Below are 18,081 nucleotides of genomic sequence, written 5' to 3' on the forward strand. Positions count from 1 at the left end.
CTGTAGATTTAGTCTGCACATGTTTATTGCTACTATTACGACTGTAAATGTTTTCCAAAATGTTTTAGTCTGTTAAAAACTAATCCACATCAAATAGGAATATATGATAGTCGTTTAATTACAGACCAAAACTAGTAGAAGGAAGGGCATCCTATAGATGTCACATAGCTATCCAGCCCGTGAGAATTCAACTGCAAACATACTGCATTTCGCGATAACTACGTAAACATATATACGTGTATAGAACGATAAACATACTATCCATATACTGATAGAAAATATTGACGCAATGTAAACATCTTCAACAGGGATACAGTAACAGAAGAATTAAATAAGCAGTTGGAAACTTGTAATGTATTATGTGTGTGTTTGTATTGCAGATTATTTCTTGCCTACAGCTTGGACTAAATTCGTACTTAGTTGTGTTTGCTCCGTTTACCACAGGTGAGTGAGACTGGTAATACAATTGTATATGACTGACTTCATTCAATGCTGCTTACAGAACATAATGACTTGCATTGACTGATCTTTTTTATGTTTTGTAAGTTGTGATTTTTTTATAGAAGGACATTTAATGCAAATCTCCTGATTAAGACTTCAATATGTTCTCTATTCGATGTTATTAGCGATATAGTGATTAATCTCGATTCCTAACGTGAATTACTTGTCATATTTCAGATATACAAACATTTTAAACTTGATTTCCAATAAATATAGTTACATATTGTCTGAGTCGTATGTGACAAATTTCACAGTTGATGGTACTTCAATCAAACCAAAATATTGGATTTAATCCATTGACATCAAATATTCATACTCTACAAAATTGTTCTATAAATAATAAATAATATGTCGTCCCTGTATAAAATAGTACATTTTCCAGGTCCAATTAGTGTTTATCATACACTATTTTGCTTTTAGCTTTCTCAAAATAAAGGTCACGACTTGACAACAATGTGACGGCTGAGTGGACGGTGGCTGAAGTGAGTCATTTCAGTGTTATGTGTATGGATGAATCGAGGCATACTTACATAGAATTGTCAAGTTATTTCGACATGATACAACACGATTATTTCATAAGTTTATCAAGAAGAGTAAAAAATATTCTACTCAAATGAGTCTAGAACAAATATAAATTCTAATAAAATAGAGAACTAATATTAAGAAATTATATAAAATATTTCTCAAAACCTAAAGTTGTGGTCGACTGCCTGTCATTATTTCTCTTCATCCGGATACAATTAAAAATGTAAACTATACTCGAACAACCATAACGAGAGTATTAATAAGTTTGCATTTGTGATCGAATAAAGAATATTATTATACATTTGTCACCATGGCTTTGAACTTCGCTGTGCGTCGGTCGATACTCCCGCTGTACTCCCGCTGTCACCTTGGCAAACCATGCAGTCTCACGTCGGCAAAACATGCCGTGTCACATCGGCAAACCATGCCGTGTCACTTCGGCAAACCATGCCGTGTCACTACGGCAAACCATGCCGTGTCACTACGGCAAACCATGCCGTGTCACATCGGCAAACCATGCCATGGCACATCGACAAACCATGCCGTGTCACATCGGCAAACCATGCCGTATAACTTCGGCAAACCATGCCGTGTCACATTGGCAAACCATGCCGTGTCACATTGGCAAATCATGCCATGTCACATCGACAAACCATGCCGTGTCACATCGGCAAACCATGCCGTATCACTTCGACAAACCATGCCGTGTTACATTGGCAAACCATGCCGTGTCACTTCGGCAAACCATGCCGTGTCACATCGGCAAACCATGCCATGGCACATCGACAAACCATGCCGTGTCACATCGGCAAACCATGCCGTATAACTTCGGCAAACCATGCCGTGTCACATTGGCAAACCATGCCGTGTCACATTGGCAAATCATGCCATGTCACATCGACAAACCATGCCGTGTCACATCGGCAAACCATGCCGTATCACTTCGACAAACCATGCCGTGTTACATTGGCAAACCATGCCGTGTCACTTCGGCAAACCATGCCGTGTCACTACGGCAAACCATGCCGTGTCACAATGGCAAACCATGCCGTGTCACATCGGCAAACCATGCCATGTCACATCGACAAACCATGCCGTGTCACATCGGCAAACCATGCCGTGTCACTTCGGCAAACCATGCCGTGTCACATTGGCAAACCATGCCGTGTCACATTGGCAAATCATGCCATATCACATCGGCAAACCATGCCGTGTCACATTGGCAAACCATGCCGTGTTACATTGGCAAACCATGCCGTGTTACATTGGCAAACCATGCCGTGTTACATTGGCAAACCATGCCGTGTCACATCGGCAAACCACGCCATGTCACATCGAAAAACCATGCCGTGTCACATCGGCAAACCATGCCGTATCACATCGGCAAACCATGTCGTGTCACTACGGCAAACCATGCCGTGTCACTTCGGCAAACCATGCCGTGTCACATTGGCAAACCATGCCGTGTCACTTCGGCAAATCATGCCGTGTCACATCGGCAAACCAGGCCGTGTTACATTGGCAAAACAAGCCGTGTTACATTGGCAAACCATGCCGTGTTACATTGGCAAACCATGCCGTGTTACATTGGCAAACCATGCCATGTTACATCGGCAAACCGTGGCGTGTTACATTGGCAAACCATGCCGTATTACATTGGCAAACCATGCCGTGTCACATTGGCAAACCATGCCGTGTCACATCGGCAAACCACGCCATGTCACATTGGCAAATCATGCCATGTCACATCGACAAACCATGCCGTGTCACTTCGGCAAACCGGCATGGTTACATGCAATGTGTTACATTGGCAAAACAAGCCGTGTTACATTGGCAAACCAAGCCGTGTTACATTGGCAAAACATGCCGTGTTACATTGGCAAACCATGCCGTGTTACATTGGCAAACCATGCCATGTTACATCGGCAAACCGTGGCGTGTTACATTGGCAAACCATGCCGTGTTACATCGGCAAATAATGCCGTGTTACATTGGCAAACCATGCCGTATTACATTGGCAAACCATGCCGTGTTACATTGGCAAACCATGCAGTGTCACATCGGCAAACCATGCCGTGTTACATTGGCAAACCATGCCGTGTCACATCGGCAAACCATGCCGTGTTACATTGGCAAACCATGCCGTACTACATTGGCAAACCATGCCGTGTTACATTGGCAAACCATGCCGTGTCAAATCGGCAAACCATACCGTGTTACATTGGCAAACCATGCCGTGTCACATCGGCAAACCATGCCGTGTTACATTGGCAAACCATGCCGTGTTACATTGGCAAACCATGCCGTATTACATTGGCAAACCATGCCGTGTTACATTGGCAAACCATGCCGTGTTACATTGGCAAACCATGCCGTGTTACATTGGCAAACCATGCAGTGTCACATCGGCAAACCATGCCGTGTTACATTGGCAAACCATGCCGTGTCACATCGGCAAACCATGCCGTATCACTTCGACAAACCATGCCGTGTTACATTGGCAAACCATGCCGTGTCACTTCGGCAAACCATGCCGTGTCACTACGGCAAACCATGCCGTGTCACAATGGCAAACCATGCCGTGTCACATCGGCAAACCATGCCATGTCACATCGACAAACCATGCCGTGTCACATCGGCAAACCATGCCGTGTCACTTCGGCAAACCATGCCGTGTCACATTGGCAAACCATGCCGTGTCACATTGGCAAATCATGCCATGTCACATCGGCAAACCATGCCGTGTCACATTGGCAAACCATGCCGTGTTACATTGGCAAACCATGCCGTGTTACATTGGCAAACCATGCCGTGTCACATTGGCAAACCACGCCATGTCACATCGAAAAACCATGCCGTGTCACATCGGCAAACCATGCCGTATCACATCGGCAAACCATGTCGTGTCACTACGGCAAACCATGCCGTGTCACTTCGGCAAACCATGCCGTGTCACATTGGCAAACCATGCCGTGTCACTTCGGCAAATCATGCCGTGTCACATCGGCAAACCAGGCCGTGTTACATTGGCAAAACAAGCCGTGTTACATTGGCAAACCATGCCGTGTTACATTGGCAAACCATGCCGTGTTACATTGGCAAACCATGCCATGTTACATCGGCAAACCGTGGCGTGTTACATTGGCAAACCATGCCGTGTTACATCGGCAAACCATGCCGTGTTACATTGGCAAACCATGCCGTATTACATTGGCAAACCATGCCGTGTCACATTGGCAAACCATGCCGTGTCACATCGGCAAACCACGCCATGTCACATTGGCAAATCATGCCATGTCACATCGACAAACCATGCCGTGTCACTTCGGCAAACCGGCATGGTTACATGCAATGTGTTACATTGGCAAAACAAGCCGTGTTACATTGGCAAACCAAGCCGTGTTACATTGGCAAAACATGCCGTGTTACATTGGCAAACCATGCCGTGTTACATTGGCAAACCATGCCATGTTACATCGGCAAACCGTGGCGTGTTACATTGGCAAACCATGCCGTGTTACATCGGCAAACCATGCCGTGTTACATTGGCAAACCATGCCGTATTACATTGGCAAACCATGCCGTGTTACATTGGCAAACCATGCAGTGTCACATCGGCAAACCATGCCGTGTTACATTGGCAAACCATGCCGTGTCACATCGGCAAACCATGCCGTGTTGCATTGGCAAACCATGCCGTATTACATTGGCAAACCATGCCGTGTTACATTGGCAAACCATGCCGTGTCAAATCGGCAAACCATACCGTGTTACATTGGCAAACCATGCCGTGTCACATCGGCAAACCATGCCGTGTTACATTGGCAAACCATGCCGTGTTACATTGGCAAACCATGCCGTATTACATTGGCAAACCATGCCGTGTTACATTGGCAAACCATGCCGTGTTACATTGGCAAACCATGCCGTGTTACATTGGCAAACCATGCCGTGTTACATTGGCAAACCATGCCGTGTTACATTGGCAAACCATGCCGTGTTACATCGGCAAACCATGCCGTGTCACTTCGGCAAACCATGCCGTGTCACTACGGCAAACCATGCCGTGTCACATTGGCAAACCATGCCGTGTCACATCGGCAAACCATGCCATGGCACATCGACAAACCATGCCGTGTCACATCGGCAAACCATGCCGTATCACTTCGGCAAACCATGCCGTGTCACATTGGCAAACCATGCCGTGTCACTTCGGCAAACCATGCCGTGTTACATTGGCAAACCATGCCGTGTCACTTCGGCAAACCATGCCGTGTCACTACGGCAAACCATGCCGTGTCACAATGGCAAACCATGCCGTGTCACATCGGCAAACCATGCCATGTCACATCGACAAACCATGCCGTGTCACATCGGCAAACCATGCCGTGTCACTTCGGCAAACCATGCCGTGTCACATTGGCAAACCATGCCGTGTCACATTGGCAAATCATGCCATGTCACATCGGCAAACCATGCCGTGTCACATTGGCAAACCATGCCGTGTTACATTGGCAAACCATGCCGTGATACATTGGCAAACCATGCCGTGTTACATTGGCAAACCATGCCGTGTCACATCGGCAAACCACGCCATGTCACATCGACAAACCATGCCGTGTCACATCGGCAAACCATGCCGTATCACATCGGCAAACCATGTCGTGTCACATTGGCAAACCATGCCGTGTCACTTCGGCAAACCATGCCGTGTCACATTGGCAAACCATGCCGTGTCACTTCGGCAAATCATGCCGTGTCACATCGGCAAACCAGGCCGTGTTACATTGGCAAAACAAGCCGTGTTACATTGGCAAACCAAGCCGTGTTACATTGGCAAACCATGCCGTGTTACATTGGCAAACCATGCCGTGTTACATTGGCAAACCATGCCATGTTACATCGGCAAACCGTGGCGTGTTACATTGGCAAACCATGCCGTGTTACATCGGCAAACCATGCCGTGTTACATTGGCAAACCATGCCGTATTACATTGGCAAACCATGCCGTGTCACATTGGCAAACCATGCCGTGTCACATCGGCAAACCACGCCATGTCACATTGGCAAATCATGCCATGTCACATCGACAAACCATGCCGTGTCACTTCGGCAAACCGGCATGGTTACATGCAATGTGTTACATTGGCAAAACAAGCCGTGTTACATTGGCAAACCAAGCCGTGTTACATTGGCAAAACATGCCGTGTTACATTGGCAAACCATGCCGTGTTACATTGGCAAACCATGCCATGTTACATCGGCAAACCGTGGCGTGTTACATTGGCAAACCATGCCGTGTTACATCGGCAAACCATGCCGTGTTACATTGGCAAACCATGCCGTATTACATTGGCAAACCATGCCGTGTTACATTGGCAAACCATGCAGTGTCACATCGGCAAACCATGCCGTGTTACATTGGCAAACCATGCCGTGTCACATCGGCAAACCATGCCGTGTTACATTGGCAAACCATGCCGTATTACATTGGCAAACCATGCCGTGTTACATTGGCAAACCATGCCGTGTGAAATCGGCAAACCATACCGTGTTACATTGGCAAACCATGCCGTGTCACATCGGCAAACCATGCCGTGTTACATTGGCAAACCATGCCGTGTTACATTGGCAAACCATGCCGTATTACACTGGCAAACCATGCCGTGTTACATTGGCAAACCATGCCATGTTACATTGGCAAACCATGCCGTGTTACATCGGCAAACCATGCCGTGTCACATCGGCAAACCATGTCGTGTCACATTGGCAAACCATGCCGTGTCACATTGGCAAACCATGTCGTGTCACACCAGCAAACCATGTCGTATCGCATCGGCAAACCATGCCGTGTTACATTGGCAAACCATGCCATGTCACATCGGCAAACCATGTCGTGTCGCATTGGCAAACCATGCCTATAAATTGGACAGACTAAAGACAGTTTGGGTCGATCATTTCCACTTGGTGTCCGTCACTTAAACTTGCTTTCCTTTGTGTTCTGCTACGATACGATATTACAGGCTACAACCATCATTCTGTGAGACTTGTATGAACTGCTCTACGATCTCCTTCTGTCAGCGGTGCCCTCCAGAATACCAGCGTTCCTCTGCAGGCAAGACTCCTGTATTTCTGCGTTGTTGTATTGAAGAAACCATTGACTGTCGTCCAATAATACATCCTGGAACTGTGAGTTATCACCAATGCACGCTTCCCTAAGCAATCCCCTATTTTAGTGACTTTATTCATTGTATTTTCTGTGCTTTATTTCTTGTAATTATTTTGAGAGGTATTAAAAACCAGGAGCTTTAACCCGATATTTTTGTGTATGTGTATTTCATTTCCAGTACTATTGTCTTGTCTACCCCATACTAGCAGTGAACGAACCCCCTGTCCAGTGTGAGTTTTGTGGGTGGCCCTCTCAATTGCGATAAGCAGGCTCTTACACTGTGACACCGTGTCATATTGGAAAACCATGCCGTGTTACATTGGAAAACCATGCCGTGTTACATTGGTAAACCATGCCGTGTTAAATTGGCAAACCATGCCGTGTTACATTGGCAAACCATGCCGTGTTACATTGGCAAAACAAGCCGTGTTACATTGGCAAACCAAGCCGTGTTACATTGGCAAACCATGCCGTGTCACATCGGCAAACCATGCCATGGCACATCGACAAACCATGCCGTGTCACATCGGCAAACCATGCCGTATCACTTCGGCAAACCATGCCGTGTCACATTGGCAAACCATGCCGTGTCACTTCGGCAAACCATGCCGTGTTACATTGGCAAACCATGCCGTGTCACTTCGGCAAACCATGCCGTGTCACTACGGCAAACCATGCCGTGTCACAATGGCAAACCATGCCGTGTCACATCGGCAAACCATGCCATGTCACATCGACAAACCATGCCGTGTCACATCGGCAAACCATGCCGTGTCACTTCGGCAAACCATGCCGTGTCACATTGGCAAACCATGCCGTGTCACATTGGCAAATCATGCCATGTCACATCGGCAAACCATGCCGTGTCACATTGGCAAACCATGCCGTGTTACATTGGCAAACCATGCCGTGATACATTGGCAAACCATGCCGTGTTACATTGGCAAACCATGCCGTGTCACATCGGCAAACCACGCCATGTCACATCGACAAACCATGCCGTGTCACATCGGCAAACCATGCCGTATCACATCGGCAAACCATGTCGTGTCACATTGGCAAACCATGCCGTGTCACTTCGGCAAACCATGCCGTGTCACATTGGCAAACCATGCCGTGTCACTTCGGCAAATCATGCCGTGTCACATCGGCAAACCAGGCCGTGTTACATTGGCAAAACAAGCCGTGTTACATTGGCAAACCAAGCCGTGTTACATTGGCAAACCATGCCGTGTTACATTGGCAAACCATGCCGTGTTACATTGGCAAACCATGCCATGTTACATCGGCAAACCGTGGCGTGTTACATTGGCAAACCATGCCGTGTTACATCGGCAAACCATGCCGTGTTACATTGGCAAACCATGCCGTATTACATTGGCAAACCATGCCGTGTCACATTGGCAAACCATGCCGTGTCACATCGGCAAACCACGCCATGTCACATTGGCAAATCATGCCATGTCACATCGACAAACCATGCCGTGTCACTTCGGCAAACCGGCATGGTTACATGCAATGTGTTACATTGGCAAAACAAGCCGTGTTACATTGGCAAACCAAGCCGTGTTACATTGGCAAAACATGCCGTGTTACATTGGCAAACCATGCCGTGTTACATTGGCAAACCATGCCATGTTACATCGGCAAACCGTGGCGTGTTACATTGGCAAACCATGCCGTGTTACATCGGCAAACCATGCCGTGTTACATTGGCAAACCATGCCGTATTACATTGGCAAACCATGCCGTGTTACATTGGCAAACCATGCAGTGTCACATCGGCAAACCATGCCGTGTTACATTGGCAAACCATGCCGTGTCACATCGGCAAACCATGCCGTGTTACATTGGCAAACCATGCCGTATTACATTGGCAAACCATGCCGTGTTACATTGGCAAACCATGCCGTGTGAAATCGGCAAACCATACCGTGTTACATTGGCAAACCATGCCGTGTCACATCGGCAAACCATGCCGTGTTACATTGGCAAACCATGCCGTGTTACATTGGCAAACCATGCCGTATTACATTGGCAAACCATGCCGTGTTACATTGGCAAACCATGCCATGTTACATTGGCAAACCATGCCGTGTTACATCGGCAAACCATGCCGTGTCACATCGGCAAACCATGTCGTGTCACATTGGCAAACCATGCCGTGTCACATTGGCAAACCATGTCGTGTCACACCAGCAAACCATGTCGTATCGCATCGGCAAACCATGCCGTGTTACATTGGCAAACCATGCCATGTCACATCGGCAAACCATGTCGTGTCGCATTGGCAAACCATGCCTATAAATTGGACAGACTAAAGACAGTTTGGGTCGATCATTTCCACTTGGTGTCCGTCACTTAAACTTGCTTTCCTTTGTGTTCTGCTACGATACGATATTACAGGCTACAACCATCATTCTGTGAGACTTGTATGAACTGCTCTACGATCTCCTTCTGTCAGCGGTGCCCTCCAGAATACCAGCGTTCCTCTGCAGGCAAGACTCCTGTATTTCTGCGTTGTTGTATTGAAGAAACCATTGACTGTCGTCCAATAATACATCCTGGAACTGTGAGTTATCACCAATGCACGCTTCCCTAAGCAATCCCCTATTTTAGTGACTTTATTCATTGTATTTTCTGTGCTTTATTTCTTGTAATTATTTTGAGAGGTATTAAAAACCAGGAGCTTTAACCCGATATTTTTGTGTATGTGTATTTCATTTCCAGTACTATTGTCTTGTCTACCCCATACTAGCAGTGAACGAACCCCCTGTCCAGTGTGAGTTTTGTGGGTGGCCCTCTCAATTGCGATAAGCAGGCTCTTACACTGTGACACCGTGTCATATTGGAAAACCATGCCGTGTTACATTGGAAAACCATGCCGTGTTACATTGGTAAACCATGCCGTGTTAAATTGGCAAACCATGCCGTGTTACATTGGCAAACCATGCCGTGTTACATTGGCAAAACAAGCCGTGTTACATTGGCAAACCAAGCCGTGTTACATTGGCAAACCATGCCGTGTCACATCGGCAAACCATGCCGTGTTACATTGGCAAACCATGCCGTGTCACATCGGCAAACCATGCCGTGTTACATTGGCAAACCATGCCGTGTTACATTGGCAAACCATGTCGTGTCGCATCGGCAAACCATGCCGTATTACATTGGAAAACCATGCCGTGTTAGATTGGCAAACCATGTCTTGTCATTTCGGGCTGGTAGCTATAAGTGGGTTCACTTATCCAAGATGGCAGAACACGAATGGGAAATGCGATTTTTTTCATTCATCTTTTGGACATACCTTTCATTTCGAAGTTTTTGTGCGAAAAGTGTGGAGGTGGTTATTGTATCTCAGATGTCTCCTGGAATAATATCGATTATTTTAATTGGCCTGCAACGTGATCCGTCATTATGTTGATTGTTCTTGTCGAGATTAGATTTTGACTTAAAATAGATTTCATCACTACGTTGAGAAAGTTGATATGTAGAAACATTAATGAATGGAATAGTTTCAATTTCCATAGAACATCTTTGAAGGTAAATTGAGAAAAAAACATGTTCATTCGAATGAATCGCATTGCAGACAGTCACAATTGTCGTGAACTAGCAATGTACAGTATAGGTTGAATGTATTATTGCGTTACAAATGTGTAATGGTATTATTTTGATCACTTTCACATCATTACACTACATTAGATTATGTTTCTTGTACCCCCTTGTTTCCAATACGACATTCACTGTGTATGTAACTTAGTTGTGTTGACTGCATAATGACTGTACAACTGCTTACCATGTGAGCTTATTAACTAATTGATTTGTAAAACACGGCGAATTGGTCGAGAGCGAAATGTCTGCAACATTCTACATACAATCTGTTGCGTTTGCGTAATTGTGCTTTGCAAAATGCAAAGTGCTGGATACATCCAAGATAGTGGTCGCAAATTTGACCTTACATTGATTAATCTCAATTACAACAATGCACGTGTTTTAACTCTTTGTTCCCGCGGGCATTCTATGACAGATTGTCCCAGTGCGGGACAAAACCAAAATAATGCCTACACGCCCTCTAGATACAAGTCAACACTCGTGTCATTTTAGAGATCATAATTCTCTGTAATCCCATATATTTATGGAAAATACTATAATATATTTATAGAATAGACATAATTCAACACTCACAATAAAACAGGGAAGTGGTCATATGTCATGGAGTGTCACACATGGGAAATTAAAAACCGCCTAATAACACCGAGAATTCGTAATTTCAGCTTTCTTATTCAACTCCTCTTGAATCAACTTTCGAGACATAGTAGGATAAAACTAACCTGTATCACGACAGTCTAAACCAAGCTAACGTTCAGTGATATACGTCTTTCCGTGGTTCATAAGCGTGCCTGAAACAAATTTAGTAAAGAAAATCATGAATAAATAAATAAATAAAACTCAAAAACGTCACTATGCCAAACAAACAGGTCACTGAGCGGCAAGTGTCCTACATTGTCTGCACTGGTGAATGAAAACCTCCTTGTTTGCACAAAATAAATTTGCAAATATCTGAATCAATAAAATTATTACACATATTATATATATATATGAATAAATATATGCACTTCACAAACCATAAGTTGGCATAAATGAAGGTATTCAGGGTGTTGTGTGAATGGTTCAATAGAGCTGTACATTGTGTTGTACGACATGTGTTACTATGTTTTCCATTGTTGTATGGCTCTCTTCCAGACATACCGTGATCTGAAGTCTCATCCCTCGTACATTAGCTTTTGTCATGAATCAGTCATGGTTCAAACTCATTGTTAGTTCGGTAGCTGTTTCGAGTGAACAGTAACAACAATTGTCCCTACGGTAACAGAATTAAATGAACAAAGAGAATATTCATATTGTTGTCATTGGAGGAAAACACGCACGTAACGTAGACGTTAAGTTCCAAATATAAAAACACGTAATTTTCCGGGTTTACACAATCTTTATTATTGGAGGTAAAATAAACCACTGTATAAAACAACTTTGTACAATTATAAATAAATAAATAAATTTCTTTTCTTCTTTTCAGTGATTGTAATCAGCTGTGCGATTAATTTAGCTTCATTTGGATTACTTTTTGTATTTTCTATCTTATTGGTCATAAGTAATCGAAAGGTAAGTGTTACTGAATAATTTAGTTTTAGTTTCGCAGTTGTTCCCTTAACGCCAGAAAAATATTTCTGATATATTCTGTTTGAACGATATTGTTTAACACTTGTAGTAGTTATTACCAAACTTGTAGGTAAATGTATAATAATTCCTCCAAAAAACAATGTTGTAATTGGATCAAAACAACACTTATAACAACATGTTGCAAAGCCTGACTACCTTTCTGTCGCCGAATTAGTCTATCGGCCTAACAATCAAACAATGGAACACACCTAACTGGTCGTTATTCAGAATAAAAGGTCGACACTGAATACAGTTTATTAATTTTCAACATTGCTAAAATTGTTGGTGTAACTAAAACACTGTGTTCTGGGTATCAACTTACCCATGAACCAATGGTACTTTTTTGATAATCAAAAATGTTTTATTCAGTTGTCAGATAAATAAATATACCCCAGCTTCTAACATATATGTATGCAACACTGCACTCGTAAACAAAAAATAGGATACATATAAACCGAACTTGTTACACTTGGAGACTACGCCAATCCAAGCATTGGGTCTTTCAATCTGGTTGTACAGATGAAAAAACTTGTACCAATCTCCACAAGATATGATAAATTACTGACAATGTTTTCTGTACAAAGAAATACATAATAATTTGATACCATGGATGAAAGAGGCAATAGTTGTGAATTGAACATTTATTGTGCAAATATGACCAAAAATTACTGAAATATTGTTTTGGATTGCAGGGACAAAATGGTCCTACACCATTCTAATATAACATATAATGCCGCGCGTAAACGTAAGGTCACGTGACGGGGACATTAGAAAATTAAAACGCACGACGCACACTATTATGTAAAGTGACAGATGGTATCACTAATGATCGACCGTTAGAGAGATGGCAAATGATGACAAAGTATTCGACATTTCACCAACGGCGAGCAGTAAGTTGCCGTATTGTATCGTAATCCGTGAGATTCGCTTGAGAAAATCGGATGTCTGTAGATGGCGCGCTCTGAAACCTTGACGCAATCCCGCTACCATTTTTTTCACTTGCAAAGTTTAAGATGCATCGTCGGTATATAGCGTGTATGCTAAGCTTTCATATTTCAATGACTGCCGTTACACTAATGACATAGAAAATGTTTCATTGAAAATGAGCATCAAAAAAAAAAGATCAATCTTAAATTTGCATATTTGTTGTAAATTACATCGTATACAAGTATGTGGTCATCAAATATATTCTAGATATTTCATATAGTTCACTTGTTTTTAAATTCCTGACATACTTTTATATTTAATAGTATAGAAGCTTTCATTTGCATAATACAAATCATCATCTAATAATCGTATGAAACATAATATCCGCACGTTCTGCAATAATAATCAGCTGTGAAGCAATTGGCATGTATCGGGTTTTGCTGTGACATGTCTCGTCTATTATGATAATACGGTAATGCAAAGAAGAAATGTTATTTCTTAGATATTTCCATTAGTTTAAATGGGTCGTCATTGAAATACGTTTCTACAGCATCGTTAGTGGTTGCTGTATAAATATACGATTGAGTATGATTCCTGCCTACTTCTTTGCACAGAGTTGTACAGATGTGCTGTTGTTACAGCAACACGCGAGACAAACTTCACCCACGCACCCATGCCGGGTGAACTGATTTTCGACATGATTAATTAAGTCGATTATATCGAGATCACGGAGTGGGGATAACATATTCGCCAATAACTGTAAATCATTCCGAAGACTTAACAATGAAGGCTGCACCACTTATTTTTGATAATATAGCATGTCTGACTAAAATAGTGAAACAGTGTTTAGTCACGTAAATATCAGTTACAATACACATTTGCTTATCTTGGCATTTTTTTAAAACTATAAATAAATAATTATCACAACACAACCTATTAATTTTTTATCACAGTTGACTAGATACTCAATGATAATTATTAGGTTTCCATGGCAATACTAAAAATAATTCTAATATCAATATCATCATACGTATATTAAATATACATATGTCTGGGTGTCGCATACAACTTGTTTACCACTTACGTGTCACTGAGAATGTTCTAGAACCATACTGTGTCTGGGTGGAATATTCTAGATTTTTTTTAGAAACTGGTTGAATATGCAATAGAACACTGTAGAAGGCAATAGAAGGTAATGGAACATTCTAGAAATTTGTAGTAAATTCCAGACTCATTATGTATGCTGATGTAATGGTCTATTTACAGACAGTGGGGGTATATATAGGGGAGTTGTTCAGCACTAAGTTCAGATCGGAGATCTCGTTGAATTGTATTGGAGTTTAAGTATCTAGTTATTGGAGTAGTGGAGTTTTACCGCGTTATTGTACTTGATGTTTGCAGAGTACCAGTACCAGTTGAAAGCTCACCTGTTGGCTCCGTGTTCGTATGTTATCATCACCGTCAGGGAAGTCTTTCTGTTTCTGTTGCCATTTTGGTATTTGAACCATAACACCTGTACTATACCAATTACGGTAATATTACGTTGCGTGTGACACTGGGATGGTTTTATGATATCATAACTTTGTGGGATTGATGAAAATATATATAACAAAATAATCAACTTACTTCAAATACATTTTCTCTAACGTATTATGCACGTTCGATTGTTATGTTATTCTAGTGGAACAAATATCTAATTGAAAGTTGTAAATACGGATTTGTCACGAAGTATTTCCTTTAATTGAGGGTGATATGCAAAGCACGTCATGTTTCCGATTCGAGAATTAGGAAATAATATTAGAATTACAATTTTATGAGTAACTCAAATTGAATCCTGATATGAATATTTGTATATATTTGAACAATTTTACCGAAGTAATCTACACAGTTACACGTTTACTCGCGACTGTAAACATGCGAATTGTAGATGAATACGAATTTCGAGTAAAAGCTAACACCAGCTAGCCACAGCAAGGAGTCCATGGTTCTTGCATATGTCAGATATACATACCCAATGTCATAGCAACGCATTGTTATGGGGTTTTTATTAAATGTTTCACAACAGTGAAACAGTCTTTTGATTTTCCCCGAATTCTATTAGATTTGTTCACAAATTGATACTCCTACAGTGGGTGTGGTGGGTTGCATTTTGCACGCATGAGTACAGGAAATATTCGTGACTTTCTCTCTGTGCGATGATATTTGTAATATCACCCACGTTATTGAAAGATGCGACGGTTATTCTAGCGACTCTATTGTTTACTCTTTACGTGTGTTCAACGAAGGAGTGAAACACCGCTGACTAACATGCAAATTGCTTTGACAAAAAAACTATGTACAACATTACTTAATCCAGATGTTTGTCTTCAGTCAAAGGATAATGATCGAAGGTAATCCTGGTAATGTCATCTGATGTGTCACTACAACGGTTACTAATGTACACGTTTGTTCAATTAACCTTTGAAAGCGTAATTTTTAAGAAATGTATTCTGCTCGTTTTAAATAAATTCCATTAAATAAAATCTACTTTTGGCAGAGTCATTAAATCATAGCATGCATAGATTCAATTTTTTTCAAACACATTGTGTTCTGTTTATAGGATATTGTCAGCTTACATCTGCCATGGATCGCCATTATTCTGTTTGTCACAATTATACAATTTACAGTGGTTATAATTCTGATCATAATCATGGTAAGTTGTTTCCATATTGTTATATACAATCACAATTTGTCATACAAATTAATAATATATAATCGCCAAAATTCTACAATATTAATACTTGACAAGTGTTGTTATGTGTTGTATCATTATATGTGTCGTATCAGTAATTTCTTTGGAATTCGGGTAAATAAAATGAAAGACAATCACATTAAAGAAACCAAAACGCAATGTAAGAAGGCTGGTGACACCGGATTGCGCAATTCAATAGAAAATTTAAACATTCAAAAGCACAGGATAAGTAACATAAAAATATACGCTGTTGCGTTGAACCTGGGAAGCACCGGCTTCGTTATTAACACCCGTACTTGAGGGTTATTGTGCAGGTTCTTGAAAACATAAAATCGATCTAATTCTCCTTGCAGTGGGATTAAAAGATCGGAAAAATATTTCTCGAGAATATCACTTATATAAGGAAAAAACAAATATCCCTTCACACAACATTCGATCACAGCAGCGTGATCTCATTGACATTCCATTGAAATTGTATGTACAAAGAGTTGAAAACACGGATGAATGCATCACGGAGACCATTAGCATTGTACGTTGCACTAGAAATGAATATATCCATGCCTATGTTTATAAAGGTAATATCAAATAACAGGTGCAATGTATTTAGAAAGAGCGTTGCTTAAAATTCAACAATGTGAATGGCATTAGTTTTGCTGTGATTTTTTATCCTGTCAAATAATCGTTGAGTATGCCGAGAGTAGAAATATTGGACAAGGTGCTTTGTAAGTATTTAAATAAAAAACCCTTTTATGTTTCTAATATAGTGGAGACGTTAAATAACCTTTAATAGTTTTAGTGGTTATGTTGGATTCAGATGAACCTAAAGCACATATATCTGACATAATTGGACCCCCCCCCGTCAATATAATTTGATTCATCATATTGCGACTCATGGTAAATTTAGATGTAATCACAAATTGTAATTTCAAAACACGGGTCTGATGGGAGGGGGATAATTTCCTTCACCTCACTACATTCGACCTTGCTTTTGTAAAGCAAATTCAGCATAGACACGAATAGTAACATCACCTAAATCATTGACTGAGTGATCGACCAAGGTAAAATGGATTCGTACAATCCTTTCGTCAGACGCATTTGTTTTCTAGACAAGATTTTCACCTTTGTTACATCTTTTGTTTTTTTGTTTTTATCTGTTACCAACATGTAATCACTAGTAGTGTGGAACTATTATTAGCTTCAAGTGCCATGATTCTGATTTTCATTTCAGTGTATCTATTAATATATTCATCCCAAGTTACATAAATACCTATATCTTCAACCTTAACAGACAATAAACCTTTAACATTACCTTATTCAAGTGAATTGAAACATGCCAGTGGAACAATCCTACATGTTTTGTAGTAGGTCGCTTACAGCAAGGTCGAAAAGAACCTCACCTTTTTTAAATCCAGTCATTAATGGTGGTACAAAAACACATTAGTTCCTCTGTGTTTGTATATGCTAACCTCAAATGTTGATACCCACCTAACAAACCATAATACACGAAGCACGACGGCAAGGCTCGTAAACCTGCATCAATAGAACTATCACCGACTAATTCAACAACTTTCTCAGCATAATGGTGTAATTTTCAGGTATTGAATAAAAATTAAATTAAATTTATGATCGTTCTCGAGGTGAGTGTGGAAGATGACCTATTTGAATAGTGCTTATGTGGGGTTAAGAGTCAGCTAAAGTGGGTATATTTTACATTTTACTTGTGTTATAAACAAGTCTTGCTACTCGTTATTCACAATAAGACATGATATGAGGGGAATAAAGAAAAACGACTGAAAGAAAGAAAAAAAACGCCACGTGCTCTTTCTCATTTAACTCTAAACTGAAAGTAGAATACTTATCTTATTTATCAATAATATTTTCGTTTCGTTTATTTGTGCAGAGTGTATCTGTTTCCATCCTTGTCAATCATATTCGTTACAGTGATTATGTTTGTTGAATTTAATGTAAATTCATCTAATAGTATCAGTAGTGTTATATTAGTACTTATTGT

At 41.5% G+C, this 18,081-nt stretch overlaps 1 protein-coding gene across 1 annotated transcript in view; it reads left to right on the top strand.

Annotated features, from left to right (window-relative positions):
* LOC146729510 (uncharacterized) overlaps positions 1-12,373 on the top strand; it is an 80,386-nt gene extending 68,013 nt beyond the window's left edge. Inside the window, exons 3-4 of the mRNA XM_085495382.1 lie at positions 381-444; positions 12,270-12,373. Of these exons, the coding sequence (XP_085351508.1) occupies positions 381-444; positions 12,270-12,373 (168 nt within the window). The remainder of the gene's footprint in view (positions 1-380; positions 445-12,269) is intronic.
* The last annotated feature ends 5,708 nt before the right edge of the window (positions 12,374-18,081 follow it).

Source organism: Saccoglossus kowalevskii, chromosome 21, assembly GCF_978046115.1.
Source record: "Saccoglossus kowalevskii chromosome 21, keSacKowa6.1, whole genome shotgun sequence".
NCBI classification, from domain to species: domain Eukaryota; kingdom Metazoa; phylum Hemichordata; class Enteropneusta; family Harrimaniidae; genus Saccoglossus; species Saccoglossus kowalevskii.